This window comes from Saimiri boliviensis, chromosome 12 (assembly GCF_048565385.1).
Source record: "Saimiri boliviensis isolate mSaiBol1 chromosome 12, mSaiBol1.pri, whole genome shotgun sequence".
NCBI lineage: Eukaryota > Metazoa > Chordata > Mammalia > Primates > Cebidae > Saimiri > Saimiri boliviensis.
Genome location: NC_133460.1, coordinates 81914462 through 81936760, shown reverse-complemented (window position 1 = coordinate 81936760; position 22299 = coordinate 81914462). Strand labels below are relative to the sequence as shown.

General features: G+C 40.3%; 1 protein-coding gene across 5 annotated transcripts in view; it reads left to right on the top strand.

The window, feature by feature from the left end:
• The window catches only part of ARHGAP19 (Rho GTPase activating protein 19), a 66238-nt gene that overhangs the window by 28873 nt on the left and 15066 nt on the right, over nt 1–22299 (top strand). For all 5 annotated transcript variants that reach the window (XM_074382704.1, XM_003922343.4, XM_074382701.1 and 2 more), the window contains 5 exons: nt 718–944; nt 4204–4290; nt 14861–14926; nt 18068–18259; nt 22077–22175. In XM_074382704.1, coding sequence (XP_074238805.1) covers nt 718–944; nt 4204–4290; nt 14861–14926; nt 18068–18259; nt 22077–22175 — 671 coding nt within the window. The remainder of the gene's footprint in view (nt 1–717; nt 945–4203; nt 4291–14860; nt 14927–18067; nt 18260–22076; nt 22176–22299) is intronic.

Here is a 22299-nt window from a genome sequence, read left to right as displayed (position 1 = left end):
TTGGGGTTACTGGCATATGCCAATGTGCCTGACCTGGATATGTTTTTATTTCTCTTGGGTATATACCTAGGAATGGAATTTCTTGGTCAGATGGTAACTCTCACTTTTTAAGGAACTGCCAAAATGTTTTCCAAGTGGTTATACCATTTTATATTCCCATCAGCAATGGAGGAGGGTTTAATTTTCTCTACATCTTTACCAGCATTTTTTATTGTCACTCTGTTTGTAGTTATGGCCATCGTAGTGGGTATGAAGTAGTATGTCATTGTGGTTTTGATTTATAGTTTCTTTTTTTTTTTTAAGATGGGGTTTCACCATATTGGTCAGGCTGGTCTCAAATTCCTAACCTCAGGTGATCCACCCACCTCAGCCTCCCAAAGTGCTGGGATTACAGGCGTGAGTCACCACGCCCAGCTTGATTTATAGTTTCTTGATGGCTAATGATACTGAGCATACAAAGCCTTATTGGCCACTTGTATACCTTCTTTGAAAGAATGTCTATTCAAATCCTGTACGCATTAACAAATTTTTTTGGCCTTTTTATTGTTGAATTGTATTGACATTATTTTGTTATGTTTTACTGTAATCTTTGAATTGTGTTTCTGTCTGAACCTTTTTTCTCCTTTCTTAGGAGAAAGGGGGAGGATAATGATGATAGCACTGATTTTTCTTGCTGATATTTTCTCCCTGCTTTGCAAATTCTCTTTCGTCCTCAAGATTTGATGCAGTTTGATGATAAAGGAAACAAAACCAATATACCAGACAAGGACCGGCAAATTGAGGCTCTCCAGTTACTCTTCCTCATTCTCCCTCCTCCCAATCGGAATTTGCTGAAGTTATTGCTTGATCTCCTATACCAGACAGCAAAGAAACAAGACAAGAATAAGATGTCAGCCTATAACCTTGCCCTTATGTTTGCACCCCATGTCCTGTGGCCAAAAAATGTGAGTGTTGACAGGAAGAGTAAAGATTACTTGATTTTCTTGGGCTGGGCCTTATTCTATGGCTATAACTTGGTGAGATTATCAAGGGGCCAAGGTCTAGCCTTCAGCTTTATGAGGTTGGGAAGTTACTTTATTAGTTCATTAAGAGTCATCAGACCTGAGAGGGCCAATTCCTGTTAACTTCACTTGTAAATCAATCTCTGGTAAACCTACATGGGATGGTATTAGTGGCAACTGTTAGTGAGAAATTATAGCTACTGAATAAACAAGAATACTCATTTTGGCTGGTCAGTATGGTAGTACTTCTTAACGGGAAAGGCTTCTTGGGAAATCAAATTAGTTTCTGAAGATCGAATAGTATAAAATTAGAATGGCCGGGCGCGGTGGCTCAAGCCTGTAATCCCAGCACTTTGGGAGGCCGATGCTGGTGGATCACGAGGTCGAGAGATCGAGACCAACCTGGTCAACATGGTGAAACCCCGTCTCTACTAAAAATACAAAAAATTAGCTGGGCATGGTGGCGTGTGCCTATAATCCCAGCTACTCAGGAGGCTGAGGCAGGAGAATTGCCTGAACCCAGGAGGCGGAGGTTGTGGTGAGCTGAGATCGCGCCATTGCACTCCAGCCTGGGTAACAAGAGCAAAACTCCGTCTCAAAAAAAAAATAAATAAATAAAATAAAATTAGAATGGAGCTGTATGATCTCGTGGGATAATGTCACCAAGCTTATAGATTTATAGATGAGATGGCACTTAGAACAATCCTGTCTTGTCCTAACTTTTCTATTTCCTATAGATACGTAGTCTCTTTGGATAAAGCTGAACTTTATTCTTATTATGGAGACCATGGTCTTCTCAGTGACTTACATGAGAAATAAATTCACTCTCTTTTTTTAATATCTGAGGGATAAAAACACAGAGAAATAAAATTCTTTGAAGTATTTTTTTCTGTTGTTTTTTGAGACAGGGTCTCGTTCTGTTGCCCAGGCTGGAGTACCACAATCACTGCTCACTGCAGCCTCATCTGAAGTCTTTTAAACAAATTGTTGACCTGGGGGTACATAGATCATATTCTTGCCCATTTATAATCTGAGTTGTGAGCGAGGGTAGGTGGATTGGAAGTCACATAACAGCACTGTTACCTATGTCTTTTCTCTTTTTTTTTTTGAGACTGAGTCTTACTCTGTTGCCCAGGAGTACACTAGTGCAATCTCGGCTCACTGCATCCTCTGCCTCCCAGGTTCAAACAATTCTCCTGCCTCAGCTTCCTAAGTATCAGGGACTATAGGCTTGTGCCACTACACCTGGCTAATATTTGTATTTTTGTATTTTTAGGTAGAGATGGGGTTTCACTATATTGGCTAGGCTGGTCTCGAACTCTTGATCTCAGGTGATCCACCTGCCTCTGCCTCCCAAATTGCTGGGATTACAGGTGTGAGCCACCATACCTGGCCTTTTACTTTCTTTTTTAAAGCAACTGTCTACAAGCCATTTTTTGTCTGTCTAATCTTTTACCATTTCTGTGTGTAGGCTTCTTGTCTGTAACTGGGCATAATACAGTAAGTCTTTAACCTATTAACATCGTTGATAGGTTCTTGGAAACTGCAACTTTAATCAAAATGACTTATAACAAAGCAAATCATTTTTCTCATCAATGTTATAACGAAAAGATATTGAAGAAAATGATGTTATTTGAGGACCTGCTATATGTTGGTTCATTTAAACTTAGAGTTTCCAAGAACCTATTAATGCCTTAAGTGAGGACTTTCTGTAATAGGTTTACTACTTACCCCACAAGGTTGTTGGGAAGATAACAGAAATAGGTTATAGTAATTCATAAAAAATTTTTGAGATGATAAGAAATGAGAAAAGGAAGGTAAAGGAGAGAGATTGTGTGAAACATTTTACTTAACAAATAACTAGTGAAAAAATAAGAAAGTTCTGGACCAGGAAGAGCCTCTGGGGGTGAGTAGGGGAGCAGAGGACACATCAACATTTGTCCATGTTAAGAAGATCAAGCCTTATAATGAAGGAATTTTAGAATGAGCTAACCACGACTATAGAAAAGCAAGGAGTGAACTGTGGTGATAAAAAGAAGTGGTGGCTTACCTGTAATCCCAGCACTTTGGGAGGCTGAGGTAGGAGGATTGCTTGAGGTCAGGATGTTGAGACCAGCCTGGGCAACACAGTGAGACCTTGAGACCTTATCTCTACAAAAGGAAAGGAAAAATAAGCTGGATGTGGTGGCACATGCCTGTAGTGCTAGCTACTTGAGAGTCTGAGGTGGGAGGATCACTTGAGCTAAGGAGTTGGTGGCTACAGTAAGTTAAGATTGCACCACTGTACTCCAACCTGGGTGGCAAAGCAAGACCCTATCTCTAAAAAAAAAGAAAAGAGTATTTAAAAGCAAAGAGATAAAGTAACAAAGATACATGTTAAAAATGAGGGGTTTTGGATAATAGCGATACTGAAGTACTTAAAAAAAGACAGGAGAAACAAAAGAAGGGAATCAATGACAATTTTACTGTGTTTTTAAGAAACAGATGTCAGGCTGGGTGCGGTGGCTCATGCTTGTGATCCCAGCACTTTGGGAGGCTGAGGTGGGTGGATCACGAGGTCGGGAGTTTGAGACAAGCTGACATGGTAAAACCCCATCTCCACTAAAAATACAAAAATTAGCTGGGTGTGGTCATGTGCGCCTGTAATCCCAGCAACTTGGGAGGTTGAGGCAGGAGAATAGCTTGAACCCGGGAGGCAGAGGATGCAGTGGGCCGAGATCATGTCACTGCATTTCAGCCTGGGACAAAGTGAGACTCCATCTCAGAAAAAAAAAAAAAGAAAAGAAAAACAGATGTCACCTTTGGTATAGGTAGTGACAGTTCCCTTTTGTCTTTGGAGAAACTCTAGTTTTCTAAAGTGGCAGTGCTGTCCTCGATGGTGGAACAGATTCTGTTCTTTCTGCTCATTTTGAATCCGAGACTAGATTTTCTTTGCCAGTTTTGCTTACATGTCTAATTTTTAAGCAGAATTAGGAAATGAAAATTGGTTTTCAAGGATATTCTCATCACTTTAGGGACATATTTGTTGTTCTAGATTATGTTATATCTTGGTGAACCAAAAAGTCTTTCCAGAATTAAGCATGGTATCAGAGGCACCTTTGTTAGGGATAGAAACTTCATACATTTGAAAGCGTAAGCATATTGGTAAATACTACTTTCCAGCTCTTAATGCCCTTTGTTTGGTTTCTTTTCCTCTGAATAGGTCACTGCAAATGACCTTCAGGAGAATATCACAAAGTTAAACAGTGGGATGGCTTTTATGATTAAACACTCCCAGAAACTTTTTAAGGTAGGTAAGGGATGGCATTTGGTTGGTAACAGGACAAAGAAAATGGAGCAAGGTGGGATCCTAAGTGGGGCTATAAAGATGACTAAAGGAGAAAAAGGTCCTGAATGGAATTGCAAACCAGAACGGACAGTAGCAAAACCCCGGGGAACAACTGCTACGGTGGAGAGGAATAGGAATAGGAGGCTGAGTAGGGCTGGGTCCTCTGGGTAACTGGCTTCACTCTCTGAGCCTTTCTTCCTTTTTCACAAAGGCAGTGCATGTGGCAGCTGAGTAATTTTATCCTGCATGCATACTGCCAGTAGAATTTTGGGGATCATTTTGTACTCTTTGGCCCTTTCAATCCAAACAGGCTGTGTTTCTACTAACATAATTTTCTTAAGAACTTTGTAGGTCTTCTGTGGATTTCAGTGGAATTCATTCCATTAGACAAAGGCCACATGTACAAATCTTTTGAAGATAAATTTTTCCCTACCTTGATCACCTGCTGAGAAACCTTAGGGACAGTACCTTTAAGCTTCCTAAAGGCTTTCTGGTTTGAGAGGATCTGTAAGGTATGCTCTTACTCTCCTGAAAGGGCCCTTTGTATGACTGAATACTCTGACCTCTTAATGTTTCTAAGGTTTTAGCAAAACGTAGCACAGTCACATCCTTGACCTTTTCTTTCGTGTATACTTCCTGATAGTGAATCTCTTAATTTTAGCATTTATTATTATTATTATTATTGTTTTTTGAGAAGAGGTCTCTCTGTTGCACAGGCTGGAGTGCAGTGGTGCAAACTTGGCAAGCTGTAGCCTCAACCTCCTGGGCTCAGGTGATCTTCCCATCTCAGCCTCCCCAGTAGCTGGGACCACAGGTGTGCACTGTCATGTCTGGCTGATTTTTGTAGAGACAGGGTTTCACCATGTTGCCCAGGCTGGTCTTGAATTCCTGGGTTCAGTCATCCTGCCTCAGCCTCCCAATCCCAGCCATCCTGGGATTACAGACATGTGGCAATTTTAGCATCTTTTGCCATCTGGAGAGGCTGAAAGTTTCCAAGATCATCCAGTTCTGGTTTCTTTTTTTTTTTCCAGTAAAATAATTATAAAATTTACCATCTTAGCCATTTTAAAGTGTATAGTTCTGTGGCATTAAGTACATTCACATTGTTGTGCAACCATTATCACCATCCATTTCCAGAACTCTTTTCATCTTGTAAAATTGAAACTCTGTACTCATTAAATAGTAACTCCCCTTAACCCTCCTCCCATCCTTGGCAACCACCATTCCACTTTCTGTCTCTATGAATTTAACTACTCTAAGTACCTCATGTAAGTGGACTCATATAGTATTTGTCTTTCTGTGCCTGACTTATTTACACTTAGCATAGTGTGCTCAAGGTTGATCCATGCAGTAGCATGTGACAGAATTTCTTTCCTTTTTTTTTTTTTTTTTTTTTTTTTTTGAGACGGAGTTTCGCCCTTGTTACCCAGGCTGGAGTGCAATGGCGCGATCTCGGCTCACCGCAACCTCCGCCTCCTGGGCTCAGGCAATTCTCCTGCCTCAGCCTCCTGAGTAGCTGGGATTACAGGCACGTGTCACCATGCCCAGCTAATTTTTTGCACTTTTAGTAGAGATGGGGTTTCACCATGTTGACCAGGATGGTCTCGATCTCTCGACCTCGTGATCCACCCGCCTCGGCCTCCTAAAGTGCTGGGATTACAGGCTTGAGCCACCGTGCCCGGCTCTTTCCTTTTTAAGGTTGTGTAGTATTCCACTGTGTGTATATACTGCATTTTGCTTATCTGTTCATCAGTTGATGGACATCTCTTTATATTCCAGATATCATCTTTTATTAGCTATATGGACAAATATGTTCTTCTATTCTATGGGTTCCCTTTTTACTCTGTTCGTAGTGTGTTTTGATGTGTAAATTAAAAAAAATTTCTTGAAGTCTAATTTGTCTATTTTTTCTCTTGTTGCCTGTGCCTTTGATGTCATATCCAAGAAATTACTGCCAAATCCATTGTCATGAAGCTTTTGCTTTATGTTTTCTTCTAAAAATTTTATAGTGTTAGGTCTTGCATTTATGTCTTTGACACATTTTGAGTTAATTTTTGTTTCTGATGTTAGGTAAGAGTCCAACCTCATTCTTTTGCATGTGATTAGATGGTTTTCCCAGTGCTATTTGTTGAAGAAACTGTCCTTTCTCCTTTGGTCTTGGTCCTCTTATTGAAAAACATTTGAATATATATGTAAGGGTTTATTTCTAGCTTTTTAGTCTATTCCATTGGTCTACTTATCTGACTTTATACCAGTACCTTGCTGTTGTGATTAGTAGTGTTGTAGTAAATTTTGAAATCAGCAAGTTTGAGTCCTCCAAGTTGGTTCTTCATTTTAACATTGTTTTGGCTATTCAGGATGCCTTGAGATTCCATATGAATTTTAGGATGGATTTTCTATCTCTGCTGCAAAAGACTTCATTGAGATTTTGATGTTTTTCTAAGGTCGATAGGTTGAATTTGTAGTTTGCCTTGAGTGGTACTGACATCTTAGCAATCTTATCCAATAATGAACATGGGATATCTTTTCATTTATTTATGTTTTCTCTAATTCCTTTCAGCAGTATTTTATAGTTTTCATCATACAGTAGTTCCCTCTTATCCATGGGAGATATGTTTCCAAGCCCCAAGTACATGCCTGAAACTGTGGCTAAACACAGTATACATACAAACCCTGTATGTATACTATGCACAGATTTCTTTCTTCTTCTTCACAATTTCACAGATAGAAGATTTATTCTTATAGAGGATCTTGGCAACCTCAGCATATGATTGTTTGGCCAACTTTTATTGACATATTATATCTGTACATATTTATGGGGTACATGTAATATTTGTTACCCTCATTAAATGTGCAGTGATCACAGGGTATGTAGAATACCCATCACCTTGAATAGTTGTCATTTCTATGTGTTGGGAACATTTCAAGTCCCTTCTAGTTCTTTTGAAATATACGATACATTGTTGTTAGCTATAGTTACCCTGCTTTGCTATTGAGTGTTAGAGATATATTTCTTCTATCTCACTATATATTTGTACCCATTGACCAACTGCTCTTTACCCTCACGCCTAACACCTATCCCAGCATCTGGTAACTATTTTTCCACTCCCTACCTCCATGCGATTAATTTCTTTTTCTTTTCTTTTTTTCCCTCACCATGAGATCCATTCTTTTTTTTTTTTCAGACAGAGTTTTTATTCTTGTAATCCAGGCTGGAGTGCAGTGGTGAGATCTCAGCTTACTGCAGCCTCCGTCTCCCGGGTTCAAGCAATTCTCCTGCCTCAGCGTCTTGAGTAGCTGGGATTACAGGCATGTGCCACTACACTGGACTAATGTTTGTATTTTTGGTAGAAACAGGGTTTCACCATGTTGGCCAGGGTAGTCTTGAACTCCTGACCTCAAATGATCCGCCCACCTTGGCCTTCCAAAGTACTGGGATTATAGGCGTGAGCCACCACACCATGCCTGAGATCCACTTTTAGCACCCACATATGAGTGAGAACATGTGATATTTGTCTTTCTGTGCCTGGTTTATTTCACTTAACACAATAACCTCCAGTTCCATCTATGTTGCTGCAAATGACAGGATTTCATTCTTTTTTATGGCAGAATAGTGTTTCATTGTGTATATACATCACAATTTCTTTATCATTCAACCATTGATTCCATATCTTTGCTATTGTGAATAGTGCTGCAGTAAACATGGGGATACGGGTATTCCTTTGAAAACTGATTTTCTTCCCTTTGAATAAGTATCCAGTAGTGGGATTGTTATATTTTATGGTAGTCCTATTTTTAATTTTTTGAGAAATTTTCATACTGCTTTCCATAATGGCTATACTAATTTACATTCCCACGAACAGTGTATAAGTATTAAACTCACATATATCATTATTAATTCTAAATTTAAACTGACTAAATCCCTCAATCTAAAAACAGATAGGCAATTTGGATAAAAAAATTAAAACCCGCCGGGTGCGGTGGCTCATGCCTGTAATCCAGCACTTTGGGAGGCTGAGGCGGGTGGATCACGAGGTCAAGAGATCGAGACCATCCTGGTCAACATGGTGAAACCCAGTCTCTACTAAAAATACAAAAAATTAGCTGGGCATGGTGGTACGTGCCTGTAATCCCAGCTACTCAGGAGGCTGAGGCAGGAGAATTGCCTGAACCCAGGAGGCGGAGGTTGTGGTGAGCCGAGATCGCACCATTGCACTCCAGCCTGGGTAACAAGAGTGAAACTCTGTCTCAAAAAAAAAAAAAAAAAAAAAAAAAAAATTAAAACCCATTGGTATGCTGCATTCAGACCCATCTCACATGTAAGGATACACAAAGACTCAAAACAAAGGGATGGAGAAAGATTTACCAACCAAACGGAGAGCAAAAAAAAATAAATAAATAAATAAAAAGCAGAAGTTATAATTTTTGCCTCTGATAAAATAGTTGTTAAAGCAACAAAGACCAAAAGAAGCAAAGAAAGACATTATATAATGATAAAAGGATCAATGCAACAAGAAGAAGAGCTAAAGATCCTAAACATATACGCACCCTGTACAGGAATACCCAGATATACAAGACTTATAAAGAGACTTAGACTCCCATACAATAATAGTGGGAGACTTCAACATTAATATTTGACAGATTAATGAGACAGAAAATTAACAACGATATCTCGGACTTGAACTCAGATCTGCAACAAGTAAACTTAATTAACATTTATAGAACTCTCCACTTTAAAAACACAAAATACACACTCTTATTAATACCACATCATATCAACTTAGAAGTTTAAACAAAATATTGGTTGGCTCCTAGTTTGTTATTCTCTTCCCTCATTTTCTTTCATGTCTCCATTATTAAGCACAATGATAGGCATACCCATATTTAGACTGCATTCTAGCCCGGGCAAATAAAGCAATACCCCCATTCTCTCTCCCTCTTCCTATTTCTCTTTCTTTCTCTTCTTTATTCTTTTTCTTATTATTCTTTTTTCTTTCTCTAAAAACAAAACAAAAAAAAACAACTTCTGGGCTCAAGCAGTGTTCCTGCCTCAGTCTCCCAAAGTGCTGGACTTACAGGAATGAGCCACTGTGGCTGACCAATTTTTAAAAAAATATTTTTAGGAAGTTTATCTTCAAGTTTATTCAAATGGTTGCAGGTCTCCAAAAATTTTTTCCAATATATTCATTAAAAAAAAAAAAAGAGTTCCCTTTTCTTCACATCCTCATCAGCATCTATAATTTTTTATTTTTTTTTTGAGACAGAGTCTTACCCAGGCTGGAGTGTGGTGGTATGATCACAGCTCACTGGGCTCAAGTGATCCTCCTACTGAGCCACCTGAGTAGCTTGGACCACAAGCGTATGCCACCACACCTGGCTAGGTTTTAATTTTTTGTAGAGATGAAGTCTTGCTACGTTCCTGCTTTATCATTTTTCCTAAAATTCCTTCTGTTACTACTTTTGTCCTCTACTTTTATCAGCCCATCTGACTCAGTCTGGTTTTCTCTCTCCCAACATCGCATCTTTTCCTAGGGATTTCTCATGTATATACAGTTAAGGCCAATTTCCATTTTACTTGAGCAGTTCTTTTGTTGTTTCTTTATGCATTGTAAAATGCTTAAGACCTCAGATTTTCATGTAAGCCTATTTGTCTAAGCCTAGCTTCCTTTCTGGATGTTCTTTTAGCTCATAGTATCTTTGGGGATGGTGGTTTTTTTGTTCCTCCCTTCCCCTCCCCTGCCAACAAATGTTATCATTTTGCCATATTAGCTTTATTGCTCTCTATATATGTTCAGACTTTTTTTGGCTGAATCACTAAAAGTAATTGCAGACCATGATACTTTCTTCCTAAGTACTTAAGTTTGCATATCCTAATAATAAAAATATTCTCTTAAGAACCATACTACTCTTATCACATCTAAGAAACTAATAAGAATTTTGTGTCATCTAACTTTCAGTACATATTCAAATTCCCCAGCTGTTATAAGAATGTATTTCATACTTTTTTTTCAACATGTGCCAATCAAAGTTTCTGTGCTGCTTTTGATTATTATGACACTTTTAATCTGCACACTCATGCTTTTTCTTCATGTCATTGATTTGTTGAAGCATCAAGTTAACTGTGTTGTAGAATGTCCCCATTCTAAATTATTGTTTTCTCAAGTTATTTAACGTGTTCTTGTATCACCTTCCATGTAGTTCCTGCAAACTAGAAGCTAGGTCTAGAGTCTTAATTAGATTCAGATGAAGCGTTTTTGGCAAAGATACTTCATAGGTGAAGTTTGTGTGTATCACGTTGCCTCATATGAGGAGGCACAGATTGTTCCATTTTCTCATTCTTCATGATGGTAGTTTTGCTAACTGCCAGATCTTTCAGTTATAAAGGTACATTTTTTTTTCCCCTTTGCAATTAGTAAATAACCTGTGGAGTGATTACCTAATAATGGTTTTAGCATCCATTGATAATCCTGCTGGAGTCTATGATTACATTGGGTATTAAAAACAACGATTTTCTAATTTTGTCATTCAGCCTTTATTAGCTGACTTTCTTCTTTGGATAATAGCTTTTCTTTGTCTCATTCTCTCTCTCTCTTTAAAAATGAATATTAATATAAACTCATGGATTTTAATTTTTTCAAAGTGTTAGTTTTGTTTTTAATGTTGATATTTGCCTGGGCAATGTGGTGAAATCCCATCTCTGCCAAAAATACAAAAAATTAGCTGGGCATGACGACACAGTCGTGCGGTCCCAGCTACTTGGAGGCTGAGGTGGTAGGATGGCTTGAGCGCAGGAGGTGGAGGCTGCACTGAGCCGAGATTGTGCCACTGCACTCCAGCCTGGGTGACAGCGTGAGACCTTGTCACAAACAAACAAACAAACAAAATTGATATTTAAATCATCCCAGATTTGGCCAGTGATAGCCCTTGTTAAGCGGCTTCTGCATCTTTTTGACAGGACTATATTGTCTTTGAGTGTTTCCTTTCTGGTATAAAATGTTCCCAGCTCACTTTGTGCTCATGCTGGCCTAGGTCTGGAGTAATTCTTTCTCCAGGGAACCTTGGTTTCTGAGTGACACTAGGAATACTCATTGTTTCTGGTGTGTCATTGCTTCTAGACTCCTTGAGGGCAAGGAAATAGATTAAAAAATTTTTTTTAAACCAATTGTAAGTTCATATTAATACCACCAATTCAGATTTAATGCTACAGAGCTTTTTCTTGGCTTCTTTTATTTTGTATTTGTATTTTGTATTTCTTTTTTTCTTATATTTTAAATTTCATGTTTTTTTTCTTTTTTTTTTTTGGAGAGTTTTGCTCCATCACCCAGGCTGGAGTGCAGTAGCACAATCTGGGCTCACAGTAGCCTCTGCCTCCTGGGACCAATCCATCCTCCCACCTCAGCTTCTTGAGTAGCTGGGTCCACAGGTGGTGCCACCACACCTGGCTAATTTTTGTATTTTTCGTAGAGATGGGGTTTTACCATATTGCCCAGGCTGGTCTAGGCTTAAGTGATCCACCCACTTTGGCATCCCAAAGTGCTGGGATTATAGGCATGATCCTCTGTGCCCAGCCAAATTTTAGATTTTAATGGCATTTGTATATATTATTTACTCTGTCCTTCAATATACTTAAATTAATTTCAAAATAATACACTGTTACTACTAACAGTAAACCTATATAAATTTGCTTATTGAAGTTTAAGATATTCCTTCAATTCCTTTTTTCTTGAATATATCCCACTAAGGATATACAGTCAGAATACAGTTTTCTTTTCTTTTTTTTTGGAAATGGAGTTTTATCTTGTTGCCCAGGCTAGAATGCAATAGGACGATCTTAGCTCACCACAACCTCTGCCTCCCGGGTTCAAGTGATTCTCCTGCTCCAGCCTCCTGAGTAGTTGGGATTACAGGCATGTGCCATCATGCCCAGCTATTTTTGCATTTTTAGTAGAGACAGGGTTTCTCCATGTTGGTCAGGCTAGTCTCGAATTCCCGACTTTGGATGATCTGCCGGCCTCAGCCTCCCAAAGTGCTGGAATTACAGGTGTGAGCCACCGTGCCTGGCTCAGAATACAGTTTTCAAAAATTATCTGAGATTTTCTTTCTCTGTGCTCACGTTGTCAGTTTGATACACAGATATGGTTTTTTTTTCCCTGTTGGTGTTCCGTTTTAGGGCTTACCTTTTTTTTTCTTTTGGATTTAATTTTATGTTTTAAATCTATACTGTAAACATGGTTCAAAAGTCAAAAACACATTAAAAGGTGTATTTAGAGAAATCTCAGTTCTTTCCTTAACCATTTTCATTGTTTTCTGGTTTATCCTCTTAGTGTTTCTTTTTTTTTTTTTAATTTATCACCTATTCAGAGAATGTGTTTCTTTTCATAAAAACAAGTAAATGTATATTTCTGTATATATTCCTATTTCTCTATTTTTCTTACACAAATAAATGTTTACTTACTTTTCTCACTCAACAGTAGATCCTAGAATCCCCCCTCAGTTCGTTGTTTCTTCCTTTTCCCTTCGTCCTTTTTCTCTCCCTCCCTTCCTTTCCTTCCCTTGTTTTCCTTTTCCTTCCTTTCTTTACCTCCCTGCCTCTTCTCCCTTCCTTTCTTCATAGTACTGTATTGTATGAATGTATGAAAGTTGATTCAACCAGTTCCCTATTAAAGAACATATAGGTTGTATCCAATTTTTTGATTAATTTTTTTTTTTTTTTTTTTTTGAGACGGAGTTTCGCTCTTGTTACCCAGGCTGGAGTGCAATGGCGCGATCTCGGCTCACCGCAACCTCCGCCTCCTGGGTTCAGGCAATTCTCCTGCCTCAGCCTCCTGAGTAGCTGGGATTACAGGCACGAGCCACCATGCCCAGCTAATTTTTTTTCTGTATTTTTAGTAGAGACGGGGTTTCACCATGTTGACCAGGATGGTCTGGATCTCTCGACCTCGTGATCCGCCCGCCTCGGCCTCCCAAAGTGCTGGGATTACAGGCTTGAGCCGCCGCGCCTGGCCCATTTGATTAATTTTTTACAAGTGTGTTTTGCATTTCTGGAGTTACATATTCAGGATATGTAACCAGAAGTGAGGTTTCTGTGTCAAAGAGTAAATGCAAATGCAATTTTATTAGATGTTTACCTACCCAGTTTTCCTCTATGGTAGTTGTATGATTTTGTACATCTACTAAGATAGTATCAGGGTAATTGTCACAGGATTCTACTCCATAGTAATTCTAAATTGTTTTTTCTTTCTTTCTTTTTTTTGAGACAGGGTCTTGCTCTGTTGCCCAGGCTGGAGTGCAGTGTATGAACATGGCTCACTGCAGCCTTGAACTTCTGGACTCAAGTGATTCTCCCACCTTAGCCTCCTGAGTAGCTGAAACTACAGGCATGCACCACCATGCCCGGCTAATATTTTTTTTTTTGAGATGGAGTTTTGCTCTTGTTGCCCAGGCTGGAGTGCAGTGGTGCGATCTTGGCTCACAGCAACCTCTGTCTCCCGGGTCCAAGCAATTCTCCTGCCTCAGCCTCCCAAGTAGCTGGGATTACAGGCATATACCACCATGCCTGGCTAATTTTGTATTTTTAGTAGAGACTGAGTTTCACCAGGTTGGGCAGGCTGGTCCCAAACTCCTGACCTCAGATGATCTGCCCGCCTTGGCCTCTCAAAGTGCTGAGACTATAGGTGTGAGCCACTGTGCCTGGCCTTCTTTTTGTAATTTTTTGTAGAGATGGGGGGTCTCCCTGTGTTGCCCAGGCTGGTCTGGAACTCCTGGGGTGAAGCAATCCTTTTGCTTCTGCCTCCCAAAGTTCTGAGATTACAGATGTTCAATGATATTTTCTTTTTTTTTTTTTGAGACGGAGTTTCGCTCTTGTTACCCAGGCTGGAGTCAATGGCACGATCTCAGCTCACCGCAACCTCCGCCTCCTGGGTTCAAGCAATTCTTCTGCCTCAGCCTCCTGAGTAGCTGGGATTACAGGCATGCACCACCATGCCCAGCTAATTTTTTGTATTTTTTTTAGTAGAGACGGGGTTTCACCATGTTGACCAGGACGGTCTCGATCTCTCGACCTCGTGATCCACCCGCCTTGGCCTCCCAAAGTGCTGGGATTACAGGCTTGAGCCACCGTGCCCGGCCGTTCAATGATATTTTCTACACTGTGATTTTAAAATGTGATCTGGACACCACTTGTAATTTGTAAGGATTTGAGGAGGTGGTTTTTGTCACATATAAACATTCCTACAAATGTCTATATTTTTGTCTTTGGCTTATTTGAGAATATACATGCCATGTCTGATTTTTAAAGCAGCAACAATTACACTGGCGTCTTCTCACAGTTTTTTTCCATCAGATTTGTTGAGGTATCTATTTGGTGGCAAGAGAAAGGAAGTTATGGAAAAGCTATGAATTTTGAGTATCTTTGGCTTTTCTAAAGTAATCTGCTGGTCAAATGATTTTAAGAACCATTGTTGTTGTGGCCTGAAAGAATGTCATATACTACTAATCACTGAGTTTTGGTTTTCTTTTATGTCCTGCCCAGGCTCCTGCTTACATTCGGGAGTGTGCCAGATTGCACTATTTGGGATCCAGAACTCAGGCATCCAAGGTAAGAACAGGATCTGCTCTTAACCCAAACAAGGAGAGCGTTAAGATTGGTGGAGTTTTAAAATGAAGGATGAAGTCAAAGTGAAAGCATGGAAAGTAAGAAGTTTTTAGTGTTATAGCTCAAAATTACGTAGTCATTTTGTCATAATGAAGAAGACTAAGAAGTAAGTTATGTGTTAGAATACAAATGCTTCACATTCAAGGTGTGGTAGCTTAGGCCTGTAATCCCAGTGACTCTGGAGGCTGAGATGGGAAGCTCAATTGAAACTAGGAGTTCCAAGTCTGCAGTGAGTTGATTGTGCCACTGCACTCCAGCCTGGGTAGCACATCGAGGCCCTGTCTCTTAACAAAAAAAAAGCTCCCCACACACTATTTTTATCTGCTTTCAGAGGTTCTCCACTGATAGATGGTATCCTCTGCATAAGAGTGATCACACAGACCTTGTGTTTAAAGTTTTTTTCATAAAGTCCTTCTGATGGAAATAATCTGTGAATAGGAAATGTGTTAAATATTTTATAGGGAAGAAAGGACAGTTTTATATAATTTATTCCTATTTTAGGTTCAGTGGTATGGTATAACTCTATCAAATGGCTAAAAGATTTGAGACCAGATGAGCTTAGAAAGATAGGGAAATATATAATGCTTATTAAGAAGATTAGATATGATAATGATTTTTTTTTTTTTTTTTTTTTTTTTGAGATAGGATCCTGCTCTGTTGCATAGGCTGGAGTGCAGTGGCATGATCTCAGCTCCCTGCAACCTCTGCCTACTGGGCTCAGTTGATCCTCTCACCTCAGACTCCTGAGTAGCTGGGAGTACAGGCATGCACACCATGCCTGCTAATTTTTATATTTTTGATAGAGACAGGGTTTCACCATGTTACCTAGGCTGGTCTCAAACTCCTGGGCTCAAGTTATCTGGCTGCCTCAGCCTTCCAAAGTGCTGGGATTACAGGCATGAGCCACCACGTCTAGTCTAGATATGATTATTGAGTTTTAAAAGTGAGAACTTATGGCCAGGTATGGTGGCTTATGCCTGTAATCCTAGCACTTTCAGAGGCTGAGGCAGGCGGATCACTTGAGCTCAGGTGTTCAAGACCAGCCTGGGCAACATGGTCAAAACCAGTCTCTACTAAAAATACAGAAAGTTAGCCAGGCGAGGTGGCATGCACCTGTAGTCTCTGCTACTCGGGAGGCTGAGGTGGGCGGATCACTTGAGCCCAGGAGGCAGAGGTTGCAGTGAGCCAAGAGGGTGACACTGAACTCCAGCCTGGGTGACAGAGTGAGACTCCATCTCAAAAAAAATTTAAAAAGTGAGAAGTTAGGCACTTCACTTTTATGTGCCTGCTTGGGTCTCTTCCAGGCATATGTTCCTTTTCTTTTCTAAGCCTTTTTTTTTTTTGAGATGGAGTTTCCTCTGTAGCCTAGGCTGGAGGGCAGTGGCTCGATCTCAACTCACTGCAACCTCTGCCTCCCTGGTCTCAGTTCAAGCAATTCTCCTACCTCAGCCTCCCAGGTAGCTGGGATTACAGGCATAAGCCACCATGCCAAGATAATTTTTGTATTTTTTTAAGTAGAGACGAGGTTTCACCATGTTGGTCAGTCTGGTCTTGAACTCTGGACCTCGTGATCCTCCCACCTCGGCCTCCCAAAGTGCTAGGATTACAGGCGTGAGCCACTGCGCCTGGCCTCTAAGCCTTTTTAAATAAACTTCCACTCCTGCTCTGAAAAAAAAAAAAAAAAGTGAAAAACAAACAAAAAAAGTGAGAAGTTAAAAACTGTACAAGCACTTTTTAAGTGCTTAAATGTTTCAAGTTCTATTTATCCTGTCTTGATTAGAAACTTAAGCTGTCCACTTTTAGTATTTTTTCTGCTTCTATTTGTTTTTCCCTCTTGTTCTGCAAATATTCATTGTGACCAGGAAAACAGTATTTGATTTCAACTAGTTTAACTGGATTGTGGTTTTTCTTAGAGAGCTGTTTTTGTTCCTCTAGCATTGCTGTCTAGTTGTCATATTAAGTTTTCATGTGTGGGAAGGAGTACTAGCCAAGAGTCAGAGCCGCTAGGCTCTCAGGTGGGTCTGTTACTTTAGAATTCAGATGACTTTATTTTTATTTTTATTTTTTAAAATTTTTTTTTTTTTTTTTTTTTTTTTTTAATGAGAGGGAGTTTCGCTCTTGTTACCCAGGCTGGAGTGCAATGGCGCGATCTCGGCTCACCGCAACCTCCGCCTCCTGGGTTCAGGCAATTCTCCTGCCTCAGCCTCCTGAGTAGCTGGGATTACAGGCACGCGCTACCATGCCCAGCTAATTTTTTGTATTTTTGGTAGAGACGGGGTTTCACCATTTTGACCAGGATGGTCTCCATCTCTTGACCTCGTGATCCACCCGCCTCGGCCTCCCAAAGTGCTGGGATTACAGGCTTGAGCCTCCGCGCCCGGCCATTTTTTAAAAATTTAATTTAATTTTTTGAGATGGAATTTTGCTTTTGTTGCCCAGGCTGGAGTGCAATGTTGTGATCTTGGCATACCGCAACCTCTGCCTCCTGGGTTCAAGCGATTCTTCTGCCTCAGCCTCCTGAGTAGCTGGGATTACAGGCATTCGCCACCACACCCAGCTAATTTTATATTTTTAGTAGAGACAGTGTTTCTCCATGTTGGTCAGCCTGGTCTTGAACTCCCTACCTCCTTTGGTCAGGCCTGCCTTGACCTCTCAAAGTGCTGGGATTACAGGCATCAGCCACCGAACCGGCCTCAGATGACTTTAAACTTAAAGTTTAACCTCAGTTTTTTTCTCCTCTGTCAGATGGGAATCATGATACTTTCCCTGCTTACCTTGTTGAAAAGCAGTGAAAATTAATGAAATTAAAAAAGCTTTTAAAACTGAACTCTTATACACATATTACTCTTGGTGGCAGTATTATAAATGCACTTAGGTTCTTTGGGCAGGTCATGGGAGTGGGCTATTAATATAACCTATATTAATAGGTTCCTTATTGTCTGATAATAGTGTTAAAATTTTTCTTGTTCCTGAGTATAGGAGTATACCATATCCCCATTCTCTCTTTTTTTGTTCAGGTTTTTGTAAGAACCCGAAAACAAAGTTGGCAGGATATATTAATTTACTCTTTTAAATTTTCTTTAGGACGACCTTGACCTGATAGCTTCATGTCATACTAAGTCCTTTCAGCTGTCAAAGTCTCAGAAGCGGAACTGGATAGATTCCTGCCCTCACCAGGAGGAGACCCAGCAGCATACGGAAGAGGCACTGAGAGAGCTGTTTCAACATGTTCACAATATGCCAGAGTCAGCAAAGAAGAAACAACTTATTAGACAGGTGCATGAAGGCAGGGAAGTCATGATTGGGGCTTTAGGAATGTAATCGTGGTTGTAGAATCAGTAAGTCATATTGTTAAGAATCTCATTTGATTTTTGGCTTAGTCAAGAAAGCAGCTTGTCTGTGGAATCTCCATGGCGATCTCTGTGCTATTGCTCCAGTAGAGAAAGGAGTGGAGGCTCTTGCATTTCTGCAGTTAACAGGAGGATCTAAGTGTGGTTAGAGTGTCTCTAATTTTGGTCATGTCCCAGGTTTGCTGAGAGAGGACCAGCAGTTACAATATATTATTCCAAAGTGCAAACCCTCCAGATTTTCTTAGCAAATAACTTTATGAGTTTTAGTTTTCTTGTTTGTAAAATGATAATAGTAACATGAATATTTCATAGTTGTAAAAATTAGAGGTAATCTATGTAGGGTGACTGGCATAGCAAACCCTAACTGGTAGCTTTTTATTAACAGAGTTGTTTGCAGTTAGAAAACACAATAAATCAGGGCCCTAGTCTGATACTAGAAAGTAGGAATTTTGTGGCTAAGTTTGTTTATGCTGGAGCTATGGGAACAAAATTTGCTATTTAGGGATTCAAAGTGTGGTATGTAAGTTCTGTGACTTCTTTGGGTAGTTTCTTTTTTTTTTTTAGATGGAGTTTTGCTCTTGTTACCCAGGCTGGAGTGCACTGGCGCGATCTCGGCTCACCGCAACCTCCACCTCCTGGGTTCAGGCAATTCTCCTGCCTCAGCCTCCTGAGTAGCTGGGATTACAGGCACACGCCACCATGCCCAGCTAATTTTTTGTATTTTTAGTAGAGACAGGGTTTCACCATGTTGACCAGGATGGTCTTGATCTCTTGACCTTGTGATCCACCCGCCTCGGCTTTCCAAAGTGCTGGGATTACAGGCTTGAGCCACCGCGCCTGGCGGGTAGTTTCTTTTTCAGGAGATTAATTTTGTCTCAGACCTTTTAGAATTTTACCTGAACGGGCAAGGTCAGCGTCTTGACTTTTTATTCAACTGGGATTTTCTTGGGGAAGAGTCTTTTTTAATTTATTTCATACCTACTCTCAGCATAAGGCCAGATATGAACAAATACTCAGATAATGGTGAACTGAGCTTTTCTTAAGAATTGACAAAATCATTTAAGAGAAGTTTCTGCCACTCTCCTTGAAGTTACTTTGAGACCTAGCAAACTATGTTACAACTGGAATTTTACAGGGTGTTGGCTGAGTACTGGTGCAGATTCAAACCAGTCTAGTAATTGAATTCTTGATAGCAGCTAAGTAGTTTCATGTAGGACAGGTATAATGACTTCTTTCAACAAGAACACTGAGACTTAAAGATAAGAAAGAAAAACATTTTACACTTTTTAGAAAAACAAAGTATGTGATATATACTTTTTTTTTTTTTTTTTTTTTTTGAGTCTGTTGCCCAGGCTAGAGTACAGTGGCACAAGCATGGCTCACTGCAGCCTCAGCCTCCCTGGGCTCAGGTGATCGTGATCCTCCCACCTCAGCCTCTCGAGTAGCTGAGACTACAGGTGCATGCCACCATGCCTGGCTAATTTTTCGTATTTCTAGTGTCATGTACTTTTTTTTTTTTTTTTTTTTGAGAGGGAGTTTCGCTCTTGTTACCCAGGCTGGAGTGCAATGGCATGATCTCGGCTCACCACAACCTCCGCCTCCTGGGCTCAGGCAAGTCTCCTGCCTCAGCCACCTAAGTAGCTGGGATTACAGGCACGCGCCACCACGCCCAGCTAGTTTTTTGTATTTTTAGTAGAGACAGGGTTTCACCATGTTGACCAGGATGGTCTCAATCTCTCGACCTCGTGATCCACCTGCCTCGGCCTCCCAAAGTACTGGGATTACAGGCTTGAACCACCGCGCCTGGCATCATGTACTTTTTAATATGCATTTTTTAAAGACTCTGGATACACCTTGCCAAATACCTTCCCAGAACATTTTGCAAGTTAACACTCCCTTGAGTTCGATATGAGAGAATTTACCTTATTGTACTCTTGCCAATATTAGGAACAATGGGTTTTTACTTGTCCCAATGTGTTCAGTAGGGATACTTACTAGCTAAGCTCTTTAGATGTGGCTGATTTTTCTGCCTGCTGAGGTAATTAACTTTAGAACCTCTTGGTACCTTTATATAAAAGTAATTTTTTAACCTCCAGAACTCGAACTGATAAAATTTCCAAATCTTTTTTTTGAGATGGAGTTTCGCTCTTGTTTCCCAGGCTGGAGTGCAATGGGGCGATCTTGGCTCACCACAATCTCCGCCTCCTGAGTTCAAGCAATTCTCTTGCCTCAGCCTCCCAAGTAGCTGAAATTACAGACGTGCACCACCACGTCCAGCTAACTTTTTTTTTTTTTTAAATTTGTTTAAAACTTTTTTTTTTTTATAGTAGAGACGGGGTTTCTCCATGTTGGTCAGGCTGGCCTCAAACTCCTCAGGTCATCTGCCCACCTTGACCTTCCAAAGTGCTGGAATTATAGGTGTGAGCCACCTTGCCTAGCCCCAAATTTTTACACTACTGAAATTTTAAAAGCATGATAAGAAAAGGCAGAAGAGGCTGGGTGTGGTGGCTCATGCCTGTAATCCTAGCGCTTTGGGAAGATGAAGTGGGCGGATCACTGAGGCCAGGAGTTCGAGACCAGCCTGACCAACACAGTGAAACCCCATCTCTACTAAAAATAGAAAAAATTAGCTGAGTGTGGTGGTGCACACCTGTAATATCAGCTATTCAGGAGGCTGAGGCATGAGAATCGCTTGAACTCTTGGAGATGGAGGTTGCAGTGAGCTGAGATCCTGCCACTGCACTCCAGCCTGGGCAGCAGAGTCAGACTGTGTCTCCAAAAAATAAAAATAAAAAAAAGATCAATAGAAAAACAAAAGGCAGAAGAGTAGAAGAATTAAATGTTGTATTATTAGTATTTTTTAAGTGGGAAATGAATGGCTAATCAAAGCATTGAATAAGATTATTCAGTGCATTGGGGCTTCCCGTTTTCTACTTTAGATACCTCCAGAGAAATTGATAGCATGACAGGTCTGCATTTTGATGTATTTCCTCTGATTATATTGTTGGCAGGCAGTCATAACAGATAGTAACTTAAAAAGATTCTGTATACAGTTTGTGTTAAATTAGGAATTGTTTTAGATTGTGCCAGTAACTCTTTGTGTCCAAGATGCTTTGTTGCAAAGAAGTCTTGGTTAGCAGCTGGGGATCTTGGGTAGATTTCATAAGCTCTCCAAGTCTCAGTTTTTTGTTTTTTTTTTTTCAGACAGAGTTTTGTTCCTCTTGCCCAGGCTGGAGTGCAATGGTACAATCTCAGCTCACTGCAACTTCCACCTCCCGGGTTCAAGCGATTCTCCTGCCTCAGCCTCCCAAGTAGCTAGGATTACAGGCATGCGCCACCATGCCAGGCTAATTTTGTACTTTTAGTAGAGATGGAGTTTCTCCATGTTGGTCAGGCTGGTCTCGAACACCTGACCTCAGGTGATCCACCCGCCTTGGCTTCCCAAAGTGCTGGGATTATAGGCGTGAGCCACTGAGCTCGACCAAAGTCTCACTTTTTTGATCTGTAAAATAGGAATAGTATTTCCACATTCAAGGAATGTGGCATGCAGAGCCACTCAGAGCAATTGAATCCATTTTGGCATCATCACTTCTGACTTTGTGATTTGCTTGCTGACTTCCTAATCTACCTATGTGCAGGCTTACTTTTTCCTGGACTTTTATTTACACTTAGCTATTGGTTGTCACAGAATGCTATGTCCTGTTGGGAAAATATTTATCAATGTTGTTTATGTTTTCTTTTAGTTTAATAAGCAATCACTGACCCAGACACCAGGGCGAGAACCTTCTACTTACCAGGTACAAAAGAGGGCCCGTTCACGCTCCTTCAGTGGGCTTATTAAGGTAGGTATTCTGGGCTGTCGTTTTTAGCATTGAGTTTTAGGAAATGTAACAGCGTGATTTTTTTAAATGCATAAACAGTTTTCTTGTATTTTTTTTGAGGGGGGAATCCTATAAAGGGCTATTT